Below are 13,150 nucleotides of genomic sequence, written 5' to 3' on the forward strand. Positions count from 1 at the left end.
GTTTTTAATTTTTATATAGCAAATTCAATAATATATATTAATATATTTAATATCAATTTTTTCTATTTTATTTCACATTACAATTTTACGTTTAATAGGTAGTCGATTCTAAGAGATGGGAAACCAGTTTGATAGCACGAGCTTCAAAGGGGGGATTGAGTTCAAATTCTTGAACAGGGACGTGGCAGCTAAGGGCAACGAGCTTCAAAGGAGAAGCGAGTTCAAATTCTTGAACAGGGACATGGCAGCTAAGGGCAACGTTTGAACTTCAAAGGGGAATCGAGTTCAAATTCTTGAACAAGGACTTAGCAGCTAAGGGCAACATTCGAATTTCAAAGGAGAATCGAGTTCAAATTCTTGAACAAGGACTTGACAGCTACGTTCGAGGTTCAAAGGAGAATAGTTCAAATTTACTAGACAAGGCATCGGGAAGAGTTCTTTTCTATATAAGAGTCTATCTATAGAGTTCCTCCGCAAGGTTCGTCCACAAAGAGTGAGTCAGGGCCTAAGATCAGGCCGAAAGGCGTAGTCGATGGACAACAGGTGAACATTTCTATACTACCCCTTATTGGTCCAAGGGACAGAGGAGGCTAGGTTAGCCGAAAGATGGTTATCGGTTCAAGGAGCAAGGTTCCCCTGTTTCTTTAGGGCAGGAAGGGGTAGAGAAAATACCTCTCACCGATGTTCGATTACCATGCGCTCGCTAAAGTAACTCATGCCATATTCCCAGGAAAAGCTCGAACGACTTCAACAAAAGGGTACCTGTATATAAAACCGACACAGGTGGGTATGTAGAAAATACCTCTCACCAATGTTTGATTACCATGCGCTCGCTAAAGTAACTCATGCCATATTCTCAGGAAAAGCTCGAACGACTTTCAACAAAAGGGTACCTGTATCTAAAACCGACACAGGTGGGTATGTAGAAAATACCTAAGGGTACGAGATAACTCTCCCGACAAAACTATAATAGGAGATCTCTCGCCTGAACGACAGTGTCGTTAGGAATGCCGATGTCGTCCCAATAGGCCCTACCTGCCATCCTCCATTTCCTTCTGTTCACCAACAGAACCGCCACTCTGTATCCAGATAAAGGCCCAGCCCAAACCTGTTCCATTTTTTTTTTTTACCCTTTTTTTAATTTATTATCTCTAAATTTAAAAAATAATAATTAATAAATTTGTCTATTTTAATTACCTCCACGTGTCCGCTTCTAACCTTCTTAGCTTGGACACCCAGAGGATCTACCAAAACGTAACCAATTTTAGTCCAAAAATGTTTTTTTTAAATATAATTCCAAATAATAATAATAGAATTAAATTTACCTTGATTTACAGAAATAACCTCAGAATTCCCAATTATTTCCATTGGGTCCTCGGAAATCTCCCTCAGATCATTACCCAAGAGAAGTGGAGCCTGAGGCCAATTTTGTAAAAATAAATAAAAATTAAAAAAATAAAATAAAAAATTATTATTTTTATTGCTTTGGGCCTGAGGAAATGACCTTAGAAATGGCCCATATGCTGAAGTGGACTCTGTACTCTTCCTTAGTCATCCCTCCATTTCCAACTTCAAGCATGTCAGGATCTAATAATTAAATAATTAAATATATATTTTTAATATATATACACATATATAATTAATTATTTATTTATTAATAAAACTGACCATTCCAACCACCAGGCCTTGCATACTCTGCAAAGGCATCGTTCAAGTCGGCTCTGCTCATCTGTTAAAATAAAATAAATTATTAAATGAGAATTAATTAATTAATATAAATTAAAACTATAATCCTACCTGTCCCAATTGTCCTCGATGTCACTGGTGGTTCTCCAACTGTTTGCCACGTCAGCACCCCACATGGCAGGATGCATGTCGCCACTGTTTTAAACGTAAGATTAGGAATTAATTATAATTAAAAATAAAATAAAATAAATGTTATAATATAATAAAGTATTTAATTTACCCTTCGCATAGCGATAGGAAAATGGGCCGTCCTGCCTTCATCAGAGCTCTTGTCATTATGGGATATCTTTAAAAAGAGAGGAAATTAAATTAATAAATTTTGAGTTTTGGGTTTTTAAAAATAAAAAAGTGTCTAAATTACCATAATGCCCACCTCTCCGTTGGCTTAATGTTGTCGTTGTTACAGTTATCATACTTTAAATAGTCAACTCCCTATTAATTTAAAACAAATAATAATGAATTTCCAATTAATTTATAAATAATTATAATAAAAAGGCGTTTTAATTTATATACCCAGTTGGCGAAGGTTTTGGCGTCTTGTTCTTCGTGGTATAGTGAACCGGGCATGGTTTTACTGCAGGTAAATGTGCTGGAGGGAAATTCACCGTGGGGTTAAAATTGGAAAAAGGGAAAAAAGGAAGATGAAAGAGGGTGGGATTTACCCGGAATCAGAGTAAATTCCAAGCTTTAAGCCCTTGTTATGAACGTAATCTGCTAGGGATTTAATTCCAGATGGAAATGTGGCCTTCTTTGGCACCAAATATCCCTACAAAATTTATATTAAATTAAAATAATAATAATAATAATACTATTTGGTGCAATTTTTCAAATAATTTAATAAAAAAATTTACAGTTAAAAAATATATATATTTTAAAATTTTTAATGAATAATTTCCATTTTTTATATAATTTATATTTAAAATATCCCAAGCAAAAAAAAATATATTTATTTATTATTTATGTTTAACAGACTCTCCGCACCACAATGAGTAAGCTACGTGGGATTTCCATCGTGTAACACCTCCAAACACCTCCCCTTAATCGAGGCTAGACTCCTTGGAGCCCTAGTCATTTTTTGACGGCCTTCGAGGAGGCGACTCCATTCTATTGGCATAAACTAAGTTTAGGACATGGTTTTGATCATGTTAGACGAACACGACTCTCCACAATAGTATGTATTGTCTATTTTGAGCATAAACTTTCATGGTTTTGCTTTGTGCTTCTCTAAAAGACCTCAAATCAATGGAAAGAATATTCTTTGTTTATTTAATCATCTAAAAACGACTGCGTTTTAGTCGGGTAAAAACAAATTTACAATTACTAAGAAAAAAAAATAAAAATATTTTAAATTTTATTTTTACCTATGTTAACGTAGACGTATCCAAGCTTGGAGAGGCCAGTGGAAACAAGAAGATGAGCTGTAGAATTATTTTATTTATTTAATTATTAAAAAAAGAAAAAACGATTAATAAATATTAGAAAATAAAGAGAGTAAATGAAAACGACACCGTTTTGCTTGACGATGGTCTCGCTAATGCCGCACCGGAAGTGATTCCAACTGTTCCATCTACAAAACAAAGCGAAAAAATGAATAGAAAGAAATTAAAGAGAAATTAAAGGAGGAGGAAAGGGAGTTGGAACCCCATGGGAGGAGTGGAGGCGAGAGCATTGGCGAGGAGATTCCGGCGGTCTTGAGGGCGGAGCTTGCGAGAAGCGGCGGCGGAAGGCGGAATCAGAAGGAAGGAGAGCAGAATCGAAGCAATGGCGGCGGCCAGTGTCTCCATTTGATCCGAAGCGAGAGAGAGAGAGAGAGAAGAAGGAGCGGTGGAGTTTTAGGTATAAATAGAGAGCTTCTAGACCTTTTCTCTTCATCTACAAATCGGTTCGGTTAGTTCCGTCCCGATTCATTAGAATTTTTGTTGCAGTTTTTTTTCCCTATATTATATTGTATAATCCTGCCACGTATTTCATTTCTATCATAATTTTTTTATTTTATCTTTTATATGTATAAATAAATTTTTAATTTTATCTTATAACGACACTGAATGCTAAAAATATCATGAATGCTAGAATAGATCTAACATTGAATTTAATTAATAGTTGTTATTTTAATTCTTGTTTTTGAATATAATATGTAATTTCATATGAAGTTAAGTTGTGTTTATTTATTATTTTTTTTTCTTGCTACCGCTTGTATGCTATATAATACACTGTTTTGCTTTCAAAACTCTCTTTTTGAAACTTTTCTCTCCCGTTTTCTAAAATCTTTTCTTGAAATCAAGACTCGAGGTTTGTATTCACATTGTCGGACTGTAGGTAAGAAGTAGGCTTGACTCACTTAATCCTAAGAGTGACTACTGCACAATCGCCAATTTCTCTGTCTAGAAACCCGTGAAAATACTACATAATAGTATGAATTATCTCGGAAGGCTATCATCTCATAATTATCTAGAAATGGGACAAATGGTCGAGACATTCTCATAACAGATACTGTAACGTGGTCCTGGTATTCCTGTGATTGGTATCTTGTATGGTTCAGTTAAATTTATCAACTATAAATTTTAATATAAGATTTAAAAGTTTTATAAATAAATTTATAAACTATAAATTTTAATATAAGATTCAAATTAATCAAAAGTTTTATAAATTTATCAGTAATTAACTTATAATTTAATATTCAAAACCTATATTATTTTAATTTAATTAATAGTTGTTATGTGTTTTTAATGTAATTTTTCAGAAACTATATTATTTTAATTCTCGTTTTGAATGGAATATGTATGTTTATAAACTATAAATTTTAATATAAAATTCAAACTAATTAAAAGTTTAATGGAACACTTTCTAAATTTATAAACTACAAATTCAGTAATAAACTTATAATTTAATCTTCAAACAATATTAAGATTTAAATTAACTTACATTATTTTTGTATAAGAAAAAAATACTTTTACACTACGTGGACTACATATCACATGACATGATAAGTTTTAAATTTCATGAGACAAAGGCATAATGAGTAATAAAATAACAATAAATAACTTGTAATAATTAATATTATTGAATTTCTTTTTCAGTTTTTTGGTTTATGAAACAATTTTATTTTGTTTGTTTGCTATTATTACACAACAATAATATGGAGCAACTTTTCAACATGGGAGCTCAAATACAGGAATCATACTTATGTGCATCACTTGATTCAGTTTAATCGAATCCTAAACATCGAACCTTGTAAACGAATTTTCCTACTGCTTTTCACATCGAAACGAAAACTCACCAACTAAACACGAGTTATTATTCCTTGCCTAGTAGAACATGTTTACGAGCCCAGTATTGTTCAAACCTCTGCCTCGCATATTCGATGTAATCGAAGTCGATGTCGTTTACATGCTCCTGAAAATGAAAGGAACGAATCAAGGAGATCAAGTTAAGAGTTACGATATCATAATTCGAGGCATAGAACACAAACAATACATTATCTTGTTCCAACACATGAGAAAAATAATATCATAAATGTTACTACGAAACAGAACAATGATTTTTTTTCGCAGTTTGCACACATACTAACCGAAAAATGCGTATAATTTATTGAAAAGAATGCATGGTTCGGGGTCGGAAGAGTGAAATTACCGATATTATTCCCCAGAGGCCCCAAACAAGATGGCTAGCAAGAGTATACTTCTCAACATCTTCGACTAATTGCTCCACCTCAGCATCGCGGGGCTGCTGACCTGGCATATGAACATAATTTGAGAGCCCAAATCAATAAGTAGCTCAAAAATGCATCTTTTGAACTTCCAGAAAATCTATCTCCATCTATCTCATCACTGAAAATTTTGAACTTCCAAGTCCCAAAAATAGATGGTTCCTTCAGTGCATGCAATATGTACTGAAGTAAGATCGGACAAAAATCGAAAACTACTTAAACTTGCACAGAAAATCAAAGCATCTCGGGAATGAGCATTATATTGTACTCATACAGACAAGATCTGGCATGGATGCATATTATTCGATCCCTTGACAACCATTCATAGTTCCTAGTCTATATAGTAAAGATCGTAAAATTACCCGAAGCGCTCATATATGTTTGCACGAATCTTTTACGCTCCTCCAAACCTGTTACGGAAAAAAGAAGTCAATACTGCGCCTCAATCAACACCAAATACATAAAAATATATATATACAAAACAAACCAGGATATTTGGTGTAGTCCAAAACATGTGGAGTGTCTGTATGATAATCAGCAGTCATTTCACAGAAGTGATTTGCAATGTCGAAGGCGATGGGATTATAACTTGCATATTCATAATCCTGAGAAGGAGAGTTATGAAAATCAATTACGAGTAACATGACTCGAATTTCAATTCTTCTAAAAAAGACATGATATTCTCTTGCCTAAATGGCTAAACTTGTATATGGGTTCCAGTTAAAAAAGAATAACATAACAATAAGAACAATAAGAATAATAATAATAAATACACCAAAATTAGCAATAGTTCAAGCAAGGGCAATATGTTCATGTCTCCATGAATGATTCGACTTCAAAGTACCAATCATGGATATAAATATTCATCAGATCAAAACAAACATAAAATTAGTGGCGAGGCATGACAGATGCTATTGTAAGTGCTATGTTCCATGGTTAAAAACCGAAGGTTGTCGTAGTTTAGGTTGTTTCCTGACTACAGCTAACAGAGTGGCACTCCCATGATCACATCATATATACTTTGCATCACTCAGATACCATTTTCTCATTTTTCAATTGACAAATGACAATGAGCAATCTGTTTTCTAGATTTATGTAATGCAGTTCATCAAACAGTATAATTGGAAAAAAAAAAAAAAAACATAGACATGATTTTCCCCCCTACTTCAAGAAAAATAAATTCTAAGGCAGCAGAAAGAGAATATTACGATTATAGTTATTGATCTGGTCTCCTCGTCTAGCATTATGTTACCGTATTGTAGATCATTGTGGCAAAAACCAATACTTCGACGATCCCACAAGAGGTTCTTTTCCAATAGAGAAATCTCGTCTTCCATAGAATCCAAGCGAAAGGCTTTGGCTTCTTCAGGTGGAGAAATTCTTTTGGCAGCAATAAGCCAATTTCTGAAGTTTAGAAAGCAAAATTATGTCAGGACTACAAGAACAATAACGAGTGCAAGTGTAGATCATCATATCTGAAAAGGTTTAAGGGAAAACAAGATCAATCTAAAGTACAGTGTCATACCGCAATCTACTCCACAAGCTCGCATTCTTTGGACCCGGAATATCAAGATCATGGAACTCCTTCATTTTAAAGGCTATGAGAGAAGATATTTCTGAATCACGTAGATCCTCTGCTGATAATGTCTGACAGTCACATATTAACAAGACAAACTAAACACTACAAGAAGAAAAAACTATGCAAGTAACACAACAAAATGCTCATATTATATTAAATTGCCAGATATAAACTATGCAAGTAACACAATAAAATGCTCCAAGGCTGTTTCAGTAGCCGGCATAACATTACTATACCGTTCCTAAAAAAATATGCAATGTTACGAAAAGGTGCTAGGAAAAACCGGGTAGATAGAGATAAAACAAGCCACGTAGAAAATAGGAGTTGGAAACATGGCTATATGTTAGCATTGTGGTAGAGCCATCTTCAAATTGCTATCCCACACTAAGCAAGGTGGAAATTTGATGAGCAAAAATGAATCTCCGTTGCAAAGAAACAAAAAGAAAGGGATCATCTTCTCACAAATTTACCATATCTCAAAATATTTTATAAATTTATCTACTTTTGAGATCCCTTTAATCTGATTCTTGAAAATTAAAATAAAAGTGAAGACATGATTACTAAGAGAATAAAACCTGCATACCCTTGCACGGATGAACTCTTCAATTCGACCAGTTGAAAACCGCCCTAGAAGGCGAGGTCCCTGCCCATGCTTTGATATAAATTCAAATGTCTTGATCTCATCTTGTCGGTTAAAAAACACATCCACGCCTTCACCATAAATCCTTACTAAAACCTTTCTAGAGACATCCTCTGTCTTAGTGGGCCACTTAATTTGGAAGACCTCATTGGTCATGGCTCCCTTCAAAGGAATCATTTGCCATGCACTTGAATCAGTTTCATCTCCCCATTTCCTAGCCAACTGCTGCAAAATCTCCCTTGCTTCTCTCGGTAGACGATCTTCTTTCTTATTAGCATTCTCCATTGTGACCATAGTTATACCAATTTCTAAAGAAAATCACTATGGCAACAAACTTCTTCAGGTGAAATTAGCCGATCTGAAATTTTTTAAAACCAATAATTGATAATCAATTATCTTAAAGAAACAACTGTTCATGGTCAACATAAAAGCTAATCTTATTCAGCAGATTTTTTAAAGTAAAGTAATTGTATAAAGATATTTCTTCTTTGGAAAGTAGGAATCAGACAAAAGAGGTGACATCCAGATGACGAAAATAACCCAGCATATCGTCGCACTAATACCATATATCATATACTCGTATGTCCTATCAAGTATATTATTGTGAGATATCTAAAGCAGTATCAGAATTATATCAACACTGTTGCCACAATACATATATCCTTATAATTCAACAAAATTAAAGCTACAACCAACAGTCATTCCATTTCAATGCATAAAATATCAGTCAATAAGTGAACAAGATTTTAAGGTAAGCAAAACTTACGGGTGACACAGTTACACTAGCAAGTTAACGCAAGAAATGACTCGAATTTAGGAAGAATGAGAATGATCACATGCAAATTATTCGAACATTACATTCTGTATAGTGAATATGATCCAAACAATAAAAAACATAGCATGATTAGAGAAAATGCTAGAAAATATGACCGTGTCTTAAATACACCAATAAAGATCGAAGGGCTGAAAAAAGTTAAAAGAGGAATCCTCGGTAATTTACACTCACATTACAAAAATTTTAAGATCCAAAAAGAAAAGAAGAAATCGTACAAAATCTGGACATTCTAAAATCTAACCTTTTACATTAAAGCGAAGAACAGAATTAAGAACTAGATTCATCCCATTCTACGCATTTACCTATCCCGGTTCGTAAAATTGAAAACAGATTCCGAATCTCACCAATCAAACGAAACAGAAAAGTTTTCCTAAAAAGATCATCGTGCAAGAACCACCATCACGCCCTCGATTTCAGATCTCCAAAATTCAACAAGAAAAAAACCATAAAATTCAAAAACAATTCTACCGGAAGAACTGCCAAACCAATCAAGCTACCCGCACAACCAGAACCAATCCCTTCCCATATAATTGGCGCCATTGCAACAAATATATGATTAAGACAAATAACGAAAACTGCAAAAGTTGATTCCGAACCTTTTATCAGAAATGAACGGATACGGAATCTCAACACGTTGAAGAACAGCAAAAAGATCCGAAAAGTTCCAGGCAAATCCCCCCAAGGTTCTGATTCTGCAGAGCAACACCACCGAAAAGTTCCGCATATCTCTTATTATATGGCGCTTCCCTCGGTGAGGCGGCAATGAACAAAGAGAGGATTTTTTTTTTTTTTTTTATACAAATTTTTTACTTTGGATTAATTTGTTATTTCTTAAATCAATTTAAATAATAATTCCACGTCGGTGGAAGAATGTCAGCCGTTGGATTTTTACATCGTTAGATCTTACGGACACAGTTGTGAAAGTTTATTAATATATTTTTCTCAATTAATATTAATAATAAATGTATTTTTAGATTTTTTAAAAAATATTTAAAGGTAAACATTTATTTATTAACAAAAAAATTAAGTTAAAAAAATTAAGAAAATATTAACAATTAAATTTATTTGAAATTAATTTTATTTATTTAACTAATGCATTAATTTATAAAGTTAAAAATATTATTTTATATTTTTGAAATACATATACTTAAAAAATTAGTTTTGGGTAATTTTCTAATAAACCACAATATTGGGCTCCGGCATTGGGCTCCGATATTGAGCTCCGATATTGGGCTCCGATATTGGGCTACGATATTGGGCTCCGATATTGGGCTTTTACTAAGGCCCAATCTATTGTCCAGAAGGCGCCTAAATGTAGCGGGAAATTACGGAAGCCCATTCAAGCCATGATCTAGCTTTTCGGCTATCGTCTTCTTTCCGGCGGTTTCTTCTCACCGCGATTGAATTTCCCGATAATTAAACAGGTCTGCGATCTTTATCTTGTATCTTTAATCTCTCTGCGGATCGAATTATTCCAATGTCGGCTCTCTTTTTTTTCCATGTTTATACGGCGATGATGTTTTAATTTATGTTGTTCGGCGATTGGATACTGTAAATTTGAGGTTTATCGTCTAGGGTTTTGCTGGGGATTTTATGCTGTTTCTCTATTGCTTGTTTATATCAATGGAAGTTTCTGGTTTTTGGTGAAAAAGAAAGACAATATTTTATAGGGATATTTTAATATTAAGATGGTTCTGTTTCAATGCAGCTTGCGGAGTGTTGCTGATTGTCTTAAAATGTTCAAAAATACGTTTCAATCCGGATTCCTCTCTATTTTATATAGCCTCGGGTATGTTTAGATGTTTTAATGTCAGTGCTTACAGTCTGTCAAGGGTTTTGTTTTTTGAATTCCAGGAACTGATGCTTTGTTTTATTTTATGTATCCTTTTCTATAGGAGCAAACCGCTTCAGATATGGGATAAAGAAGGTGAATCTGTTCATCTACGGACTGTGGTTTTTTATTTGCATTTGGTTAAAGTTTTTTTTGTTTTTTGTCTGTTTGGTGTTTTGAGAACTCTGCTGTGGTTTTATTGGGTGATTTGAAGAAACAATGAAGCCTAGTTGTTCACAATACTATGCAATTTAGTTGTGCTAGTTGACAATAAGAGCATAGTTTGGTCTTTAAAGCATCTACTCCGACCTCGAGTGGAGGTTCAAATTTTCACTCCCACTTTGTTGTTCTAAAAGAAAATTCGGGGTATTGGTGTTAGTTCAAGTTGAGGTTCTAAGTTTTCCTATTAATTTTGGAATGCCATGTGGGAATTGGTATGGATTGTTTCTGAGGTTTAAATCCTATTAAGTGGACAGCTTGCATCAATGAGAAGCCTTTTGTTTTCCATGTTTATTATAGTAGAAACCCTTCAATTGCTACATGTCATTTCATATTGGGTTAAAAAGGTTTTCAGTTTCTGCAATATAACTGTTCTAATAGAGAACAGGATATGTATGTTCGCTACCATTTCAATTTTTGGCCTACTTGTTTAAATAATGGGCGATGAAGAATGTTACTCTGCTAGTCTATCTAGGACTTGTATTCCGTAATTTAGCAATTTTGGGGCATGTGCCATTCATGTTCTTGTGGTGTAGATGTTCTTTGATCTTGTACCTGGGATGTTGTGGGACTGTAAAGTTTTTTTTGAGTACGCTAATGAAGCTTAAGGCTGATATGTTTTGGTGGAAATTTCTAGTTTCTAGAGCTAAAGGAAACATGAAATGTTACCAACTTTTGAAAGCATTTTTTGTATTCTTTTTTGGCAGTTTCTAATGGCCACATCAAACGCCCTCAGGATGAAGACATCCAATCAAACGTTATTGAAATTGTTGGATCAAAACTTCAGTCTACCTATATAACATGCCCAGCGGACCCAGCTGCTACACTGGGTATAAAATTGCCATTCTTGGTTATAATCGTGAAGAATCTCAAGAAATATTTTACATTTGAGATTCAAGTTCTTGATGATAAGAATGTCAGAAGACGCTTCCGGGCTTCTAATTTTCAAGTGTGTAAGTCTTACCTTTATCTAGCTGCTGTTACTGAAACACTTGTGCACGAATACCACACCCTTAAAAGATAACAACTATTCAATTATTGAATGGCTTTAGTTACCATTGCTTCTATATATGGATATTGTTTGCAGTGACATTTTGCTTGACTAAACTTTTTAATTCTATGAGTTTGGTATAAGATGATGACAATATCCCTTCTATTATGAAGGCTATCACTAGAGTTAAGCCATATATCTGCACCATGCCTCTAAGGATGGATGAAGGGTGGAACCATATCCAATTAAATCTGGCTGACTTAACTCGGAGGGCATATGGCACAAATTATGTCGAGACATTACGAGTTCAGGTACATGCAAACTGCCGCTTGAGGAGGATTTACTTTGCAGATCGCTTGTATTCGGAGGAGGAGCTTCCGCCAGAGTTTAAGTTGTACCTTCCTACACAGGTAATTTTTCAATCCATGCAAACCCTTGAACCAGCATTTTGTTTCTCCATTTAAGGGGTTGTTTTTTTGGGATAAATTACAAGTTTAATTCCTTGACTTTTTTTTTTTTTTTTTTTTTTTTTTTTTTTTGTATTTGGACCCTAAATTTTTTAAGTGTCTAATAGGTTCCTCAACTTCCAAGTTTGTGTCTAATAAGTATTCAAGTTTTTGTCTGATAAGTCAAAGTTCGTGCCTAATGAGTATTTGAACTTTTAATTTTGTGTTTAATTAACTCTTTGACAAAACTAAAGTTTTTAAAAATACGGAAGTTCATTGATTAAATTTGTAATTTTGAAAGTACAAGAAATTGATAGACTATATTATAATTTAACCATTTTTTTTCTCTTTTCCCTCCATTATTTTCTTGCAGAAAGCTTAACAAGGTTTCTGTCGTAGCAAGCATCAGTGCATCTTGGGGATCTTGAAGTTGTAACTCTTTTCTCCGCTCGAATTACACCCAACCAAAAAGAAAAAAAAAATGAACATCAAGTGTTTTGTTCTATCTAAATTCCTATAGAGCTTAGTGAAGTTGTGGACTTATGTAAACGTGAACAGGGCTAATTGCAGCTCTCTGTTTTAAATGATAATGCAAACGTGAACAGGGCTAATTAGTAACACGTTCATGAGCTTGTTCCTGTTCTTTTGGCTGGACTGTGAGACTTAGTCTAAATTGAATGGTTGTCGGATCTTTTGACGATAAGGATACACTCGTGGTCGTTCGAATCCATTTTAAGAATTTGGTTCAATTGATGACTTGTAAGCATAACATTATATGCACTGCACTTATTAGTATGTAGTTCTGCAATTCATTGCATGTTATTGGGAGATTTTACGACTTGATACTATTTTCTCATACAATTACAATTAATAATTAATGGGGAACATAGGCCTCTTATTCCTTCTCGTTAATTGAAGTGAGATAAGAGGTTCAAATCTCTAACCTCGTGGAAGACATGTCTTAACTAATTGAGTTAACTCGAGTTGACGTACTCTACTCCTTACTAGAAGCCTTTCATAAGTTGTTCTTATAAACTAGAGTAATCGATCTCTAAATATGCTTTCATGATGACGTACAATAAGCTCAAAACCCAAAGCTCCTAAAAGATCGTGAAACTCTTCCCATAGAGATAACGATAGTTTTGGGACACACCACA

General features: G+C 34.0%; 3 protein-coding genes across 6 annotated transcripts; 1 reads left to right on the forward strand and 2 right to left on the reverse strand.

Moving 5' to 3' along the window:
* Positions 1 to 964: 964 nt before the first annotated feature.
* Positions 965 to 3,531, reverse strand: LOC111449899 (alpha-galactosidase 1-like). The gene is made up of 12 exons (XM_023089983.1): positions 3,388 to 3,531; positions 3,255 to 3,313; positions 3,110 to 3,164; positions 2,409 to 2,477; positions 2,260 to 2,335; positions 2,108 to 2,178; positions 1,798 to 1,881; positions 1,669 to 1,721; positions 1,505 to 1,587; positions 1,326 to 1,416; positions 1,203 to 1,244; positions 965 to 1,125 (listed from the first exon to the last, which is right to left on the reverse strand). The coding sequence occupies exons 1-12, from the start codon at positions 3,528 to 3,530 to the stop codon at positions 965 to 967; spliced, it is 987 nt and encodes a 328-aa protein (XP_022945751.1). The 5' UTR covers position 3,531.
* Positions 3,532 to 4,784: 1,253 nt separating this feature from the next.
* Positions 4,785 to 9,275, reverse strand: LOC111450030 (probable choline kinase 2). Of its 2 annotated transcripts, XM_023090169.1 has the most exons (9): positions 9,103 to 9,264; positions 8,851 to 8,925; positions 7,615 to 8,029; positions 6,978 to 7,099; positions 6,661 to 6,856; positions 5,940 to 6,057; positions 5,815 to 5,862; positions 5,377 to 5,477; positions 4,785 to 5,139 (listed from the first exon to the last, which is right to left on the reverse strand). In XM_023090169.1, the coding sequence occupies exons 3-9, from the start codon at positions 7,963 to 7,965 to the stop codon at positions 5,041 to 5,043; spliced, it is 1,035 nt and encodes a 344-aa protein (XP_022945937.1). In that variant the 5' UTR covers positions 7,966 to 8,029; positions 8,851 to 8,925; positions 9,103 to 9,264; the 3' UTR covers positions 4,785 to 5,040. The 2 variants fall into 2 exon arrangements, with proteins under 2 accessions (XP_022945937.1, XP_022945936.1); XM_023090168.1 differs by lacking the exon at positions 8,851 to 8,925 and having other exon boundaries at positions 9,103 to 9,275.
* A 568-nt stretch (positions 9,276 to 9,843) lies between these two features.
* On the forward strand, positions 9,844 to 12,820 carry LOC111449249 (cilia- and flagella-associated protein 20). Of its 3 annotated transcripts, none has more exons than XM_023089066.1 (6): positions 9,844 to 9,930; positions 10,215 to 10,295; positions 10,402 to 10,433; positions 11,264 to 11,505; positions 11,721 to 11,957; positions 12,367 to 12,820. In XM_023089066.1, the coding sequence occupies exons 2-6, from the start codon at positions 10,243 to 10,245 to the stop codon at positions 12,373 to 12,375; spliced, it is 573 nt and encodes a 190-aa protein (XP_022944834.1). In that variant the 5' UTR covers positions 9,844 to 9,930; positions 10,215 to 10,242; the 3' UTR covers positions 12,376 to 12,820. The 3 variants fall into 3 exon arrangements, with proteins under 3 accessions (XP_022944834.1, XP_022944835.1, XP_022944836.1); XM_023089067.1 differs by lacking the exon at positions 9,844 to 9,930 and adding an exon at positions 9,931 to 9,985; XM_023089068.1 differs by lacking the exon at positions 9,844 to 9,930 and adding an exon at positions 10,044 to 10,068.
* The last annotated feature ends 330 nt before the right edge of the window (positions 12,821 to 13,150 follow it).

This window comes from Cucurbita moschata, unplaced genomic scaffold (genome assembly GCF_002738365.1).
Source record: "Cucurbita moschata cultivar Rifu unplaced genomic scaffold, Cmos_1.0 Cmo_Scf00011, whole genome shotgun sequence".
Lineage (NCBI taxonomy): Eukaryota > Viridiplantae > Streptophyta > Magnoliopsida > Cucurbitales > Cucurbitaceae > Cucurbita > Cucurbita moschata.

What these genes read in the sequence shown, in the direction of transcription:
- LOC111449899 (XM_023089983.1), bottom strand. Translation starts at nt 3,530, where the DNA reads ATGGAGACACTGGCCGCCGCCATTGCTTCGATTCTGCTCTCCTTCCTT. An exon ending in GGATACGTCTACGTTAACAT is followed by an intron (nt 2,478 to 3,109) that starts AGGTAAAAATAA and finishes CACATTTCCATC; the next exon opens with TGGAATTAAATCCCTAGCAG. An exon ending in GCATATGGGCCATTTCTAAG is followed by an intron (nt 1,417 to 1,504) that starts GTCATTTCCTCA and finishes AATTGGCCTCAG; the next exon opens with GCTCCACTTCTCTTGGGTAA.
- LOC111450030 (XM_023090168.1), bottom strand. Translation starts at nt 7,965, where the DNA reads ATGGTCACAATGGAGAATGCTAATAAGAAAGAAGATCGTCTACCGAGA. An exon ending in GGACTACACCAAATATCCTG is followed by an intron (nt 5,863 to 5,939) that starts GTTTGTTTTGTA and finishes TTTCCGTAACAG; the next exon opens with GTTTGGAGGAGCGTAAAAGA. An exon ending in GCCTCTGGGGAATAATATCG is followed by an intron (nt 5,140 to 5,376) that starts GTAATTTCACTC and finishes TTTCATTTTCAG; the next exon opens with GAGCATGTAAACGACATCGA.
- LOC111449249 (XM_023089066.1), top strand. Translation starts at nt 10,243, where the DNA reads ATGTTCAAAAATACGTTTCAATCCGGATTCCTCTCTATTTTATATAGC. An exon ending in TCAGATATGGGATAAAGAAG is followed by an intron (nt 10,434 to 11,263) that starts GTGAATCTGTTC and finishes CTTTTTTGGCAG; the next exon opens with TTTCTAATGGCCACATCAAA. An exon ending in TCCGGGCTTCTAATTTTCAA is followed by an intron (nt 11,506 to 11,720) that starts GTGTGTAAGTCT and finishes TCTATTATGAAG; the next exon opens with GCTATCACTAGAGTTAAGCC.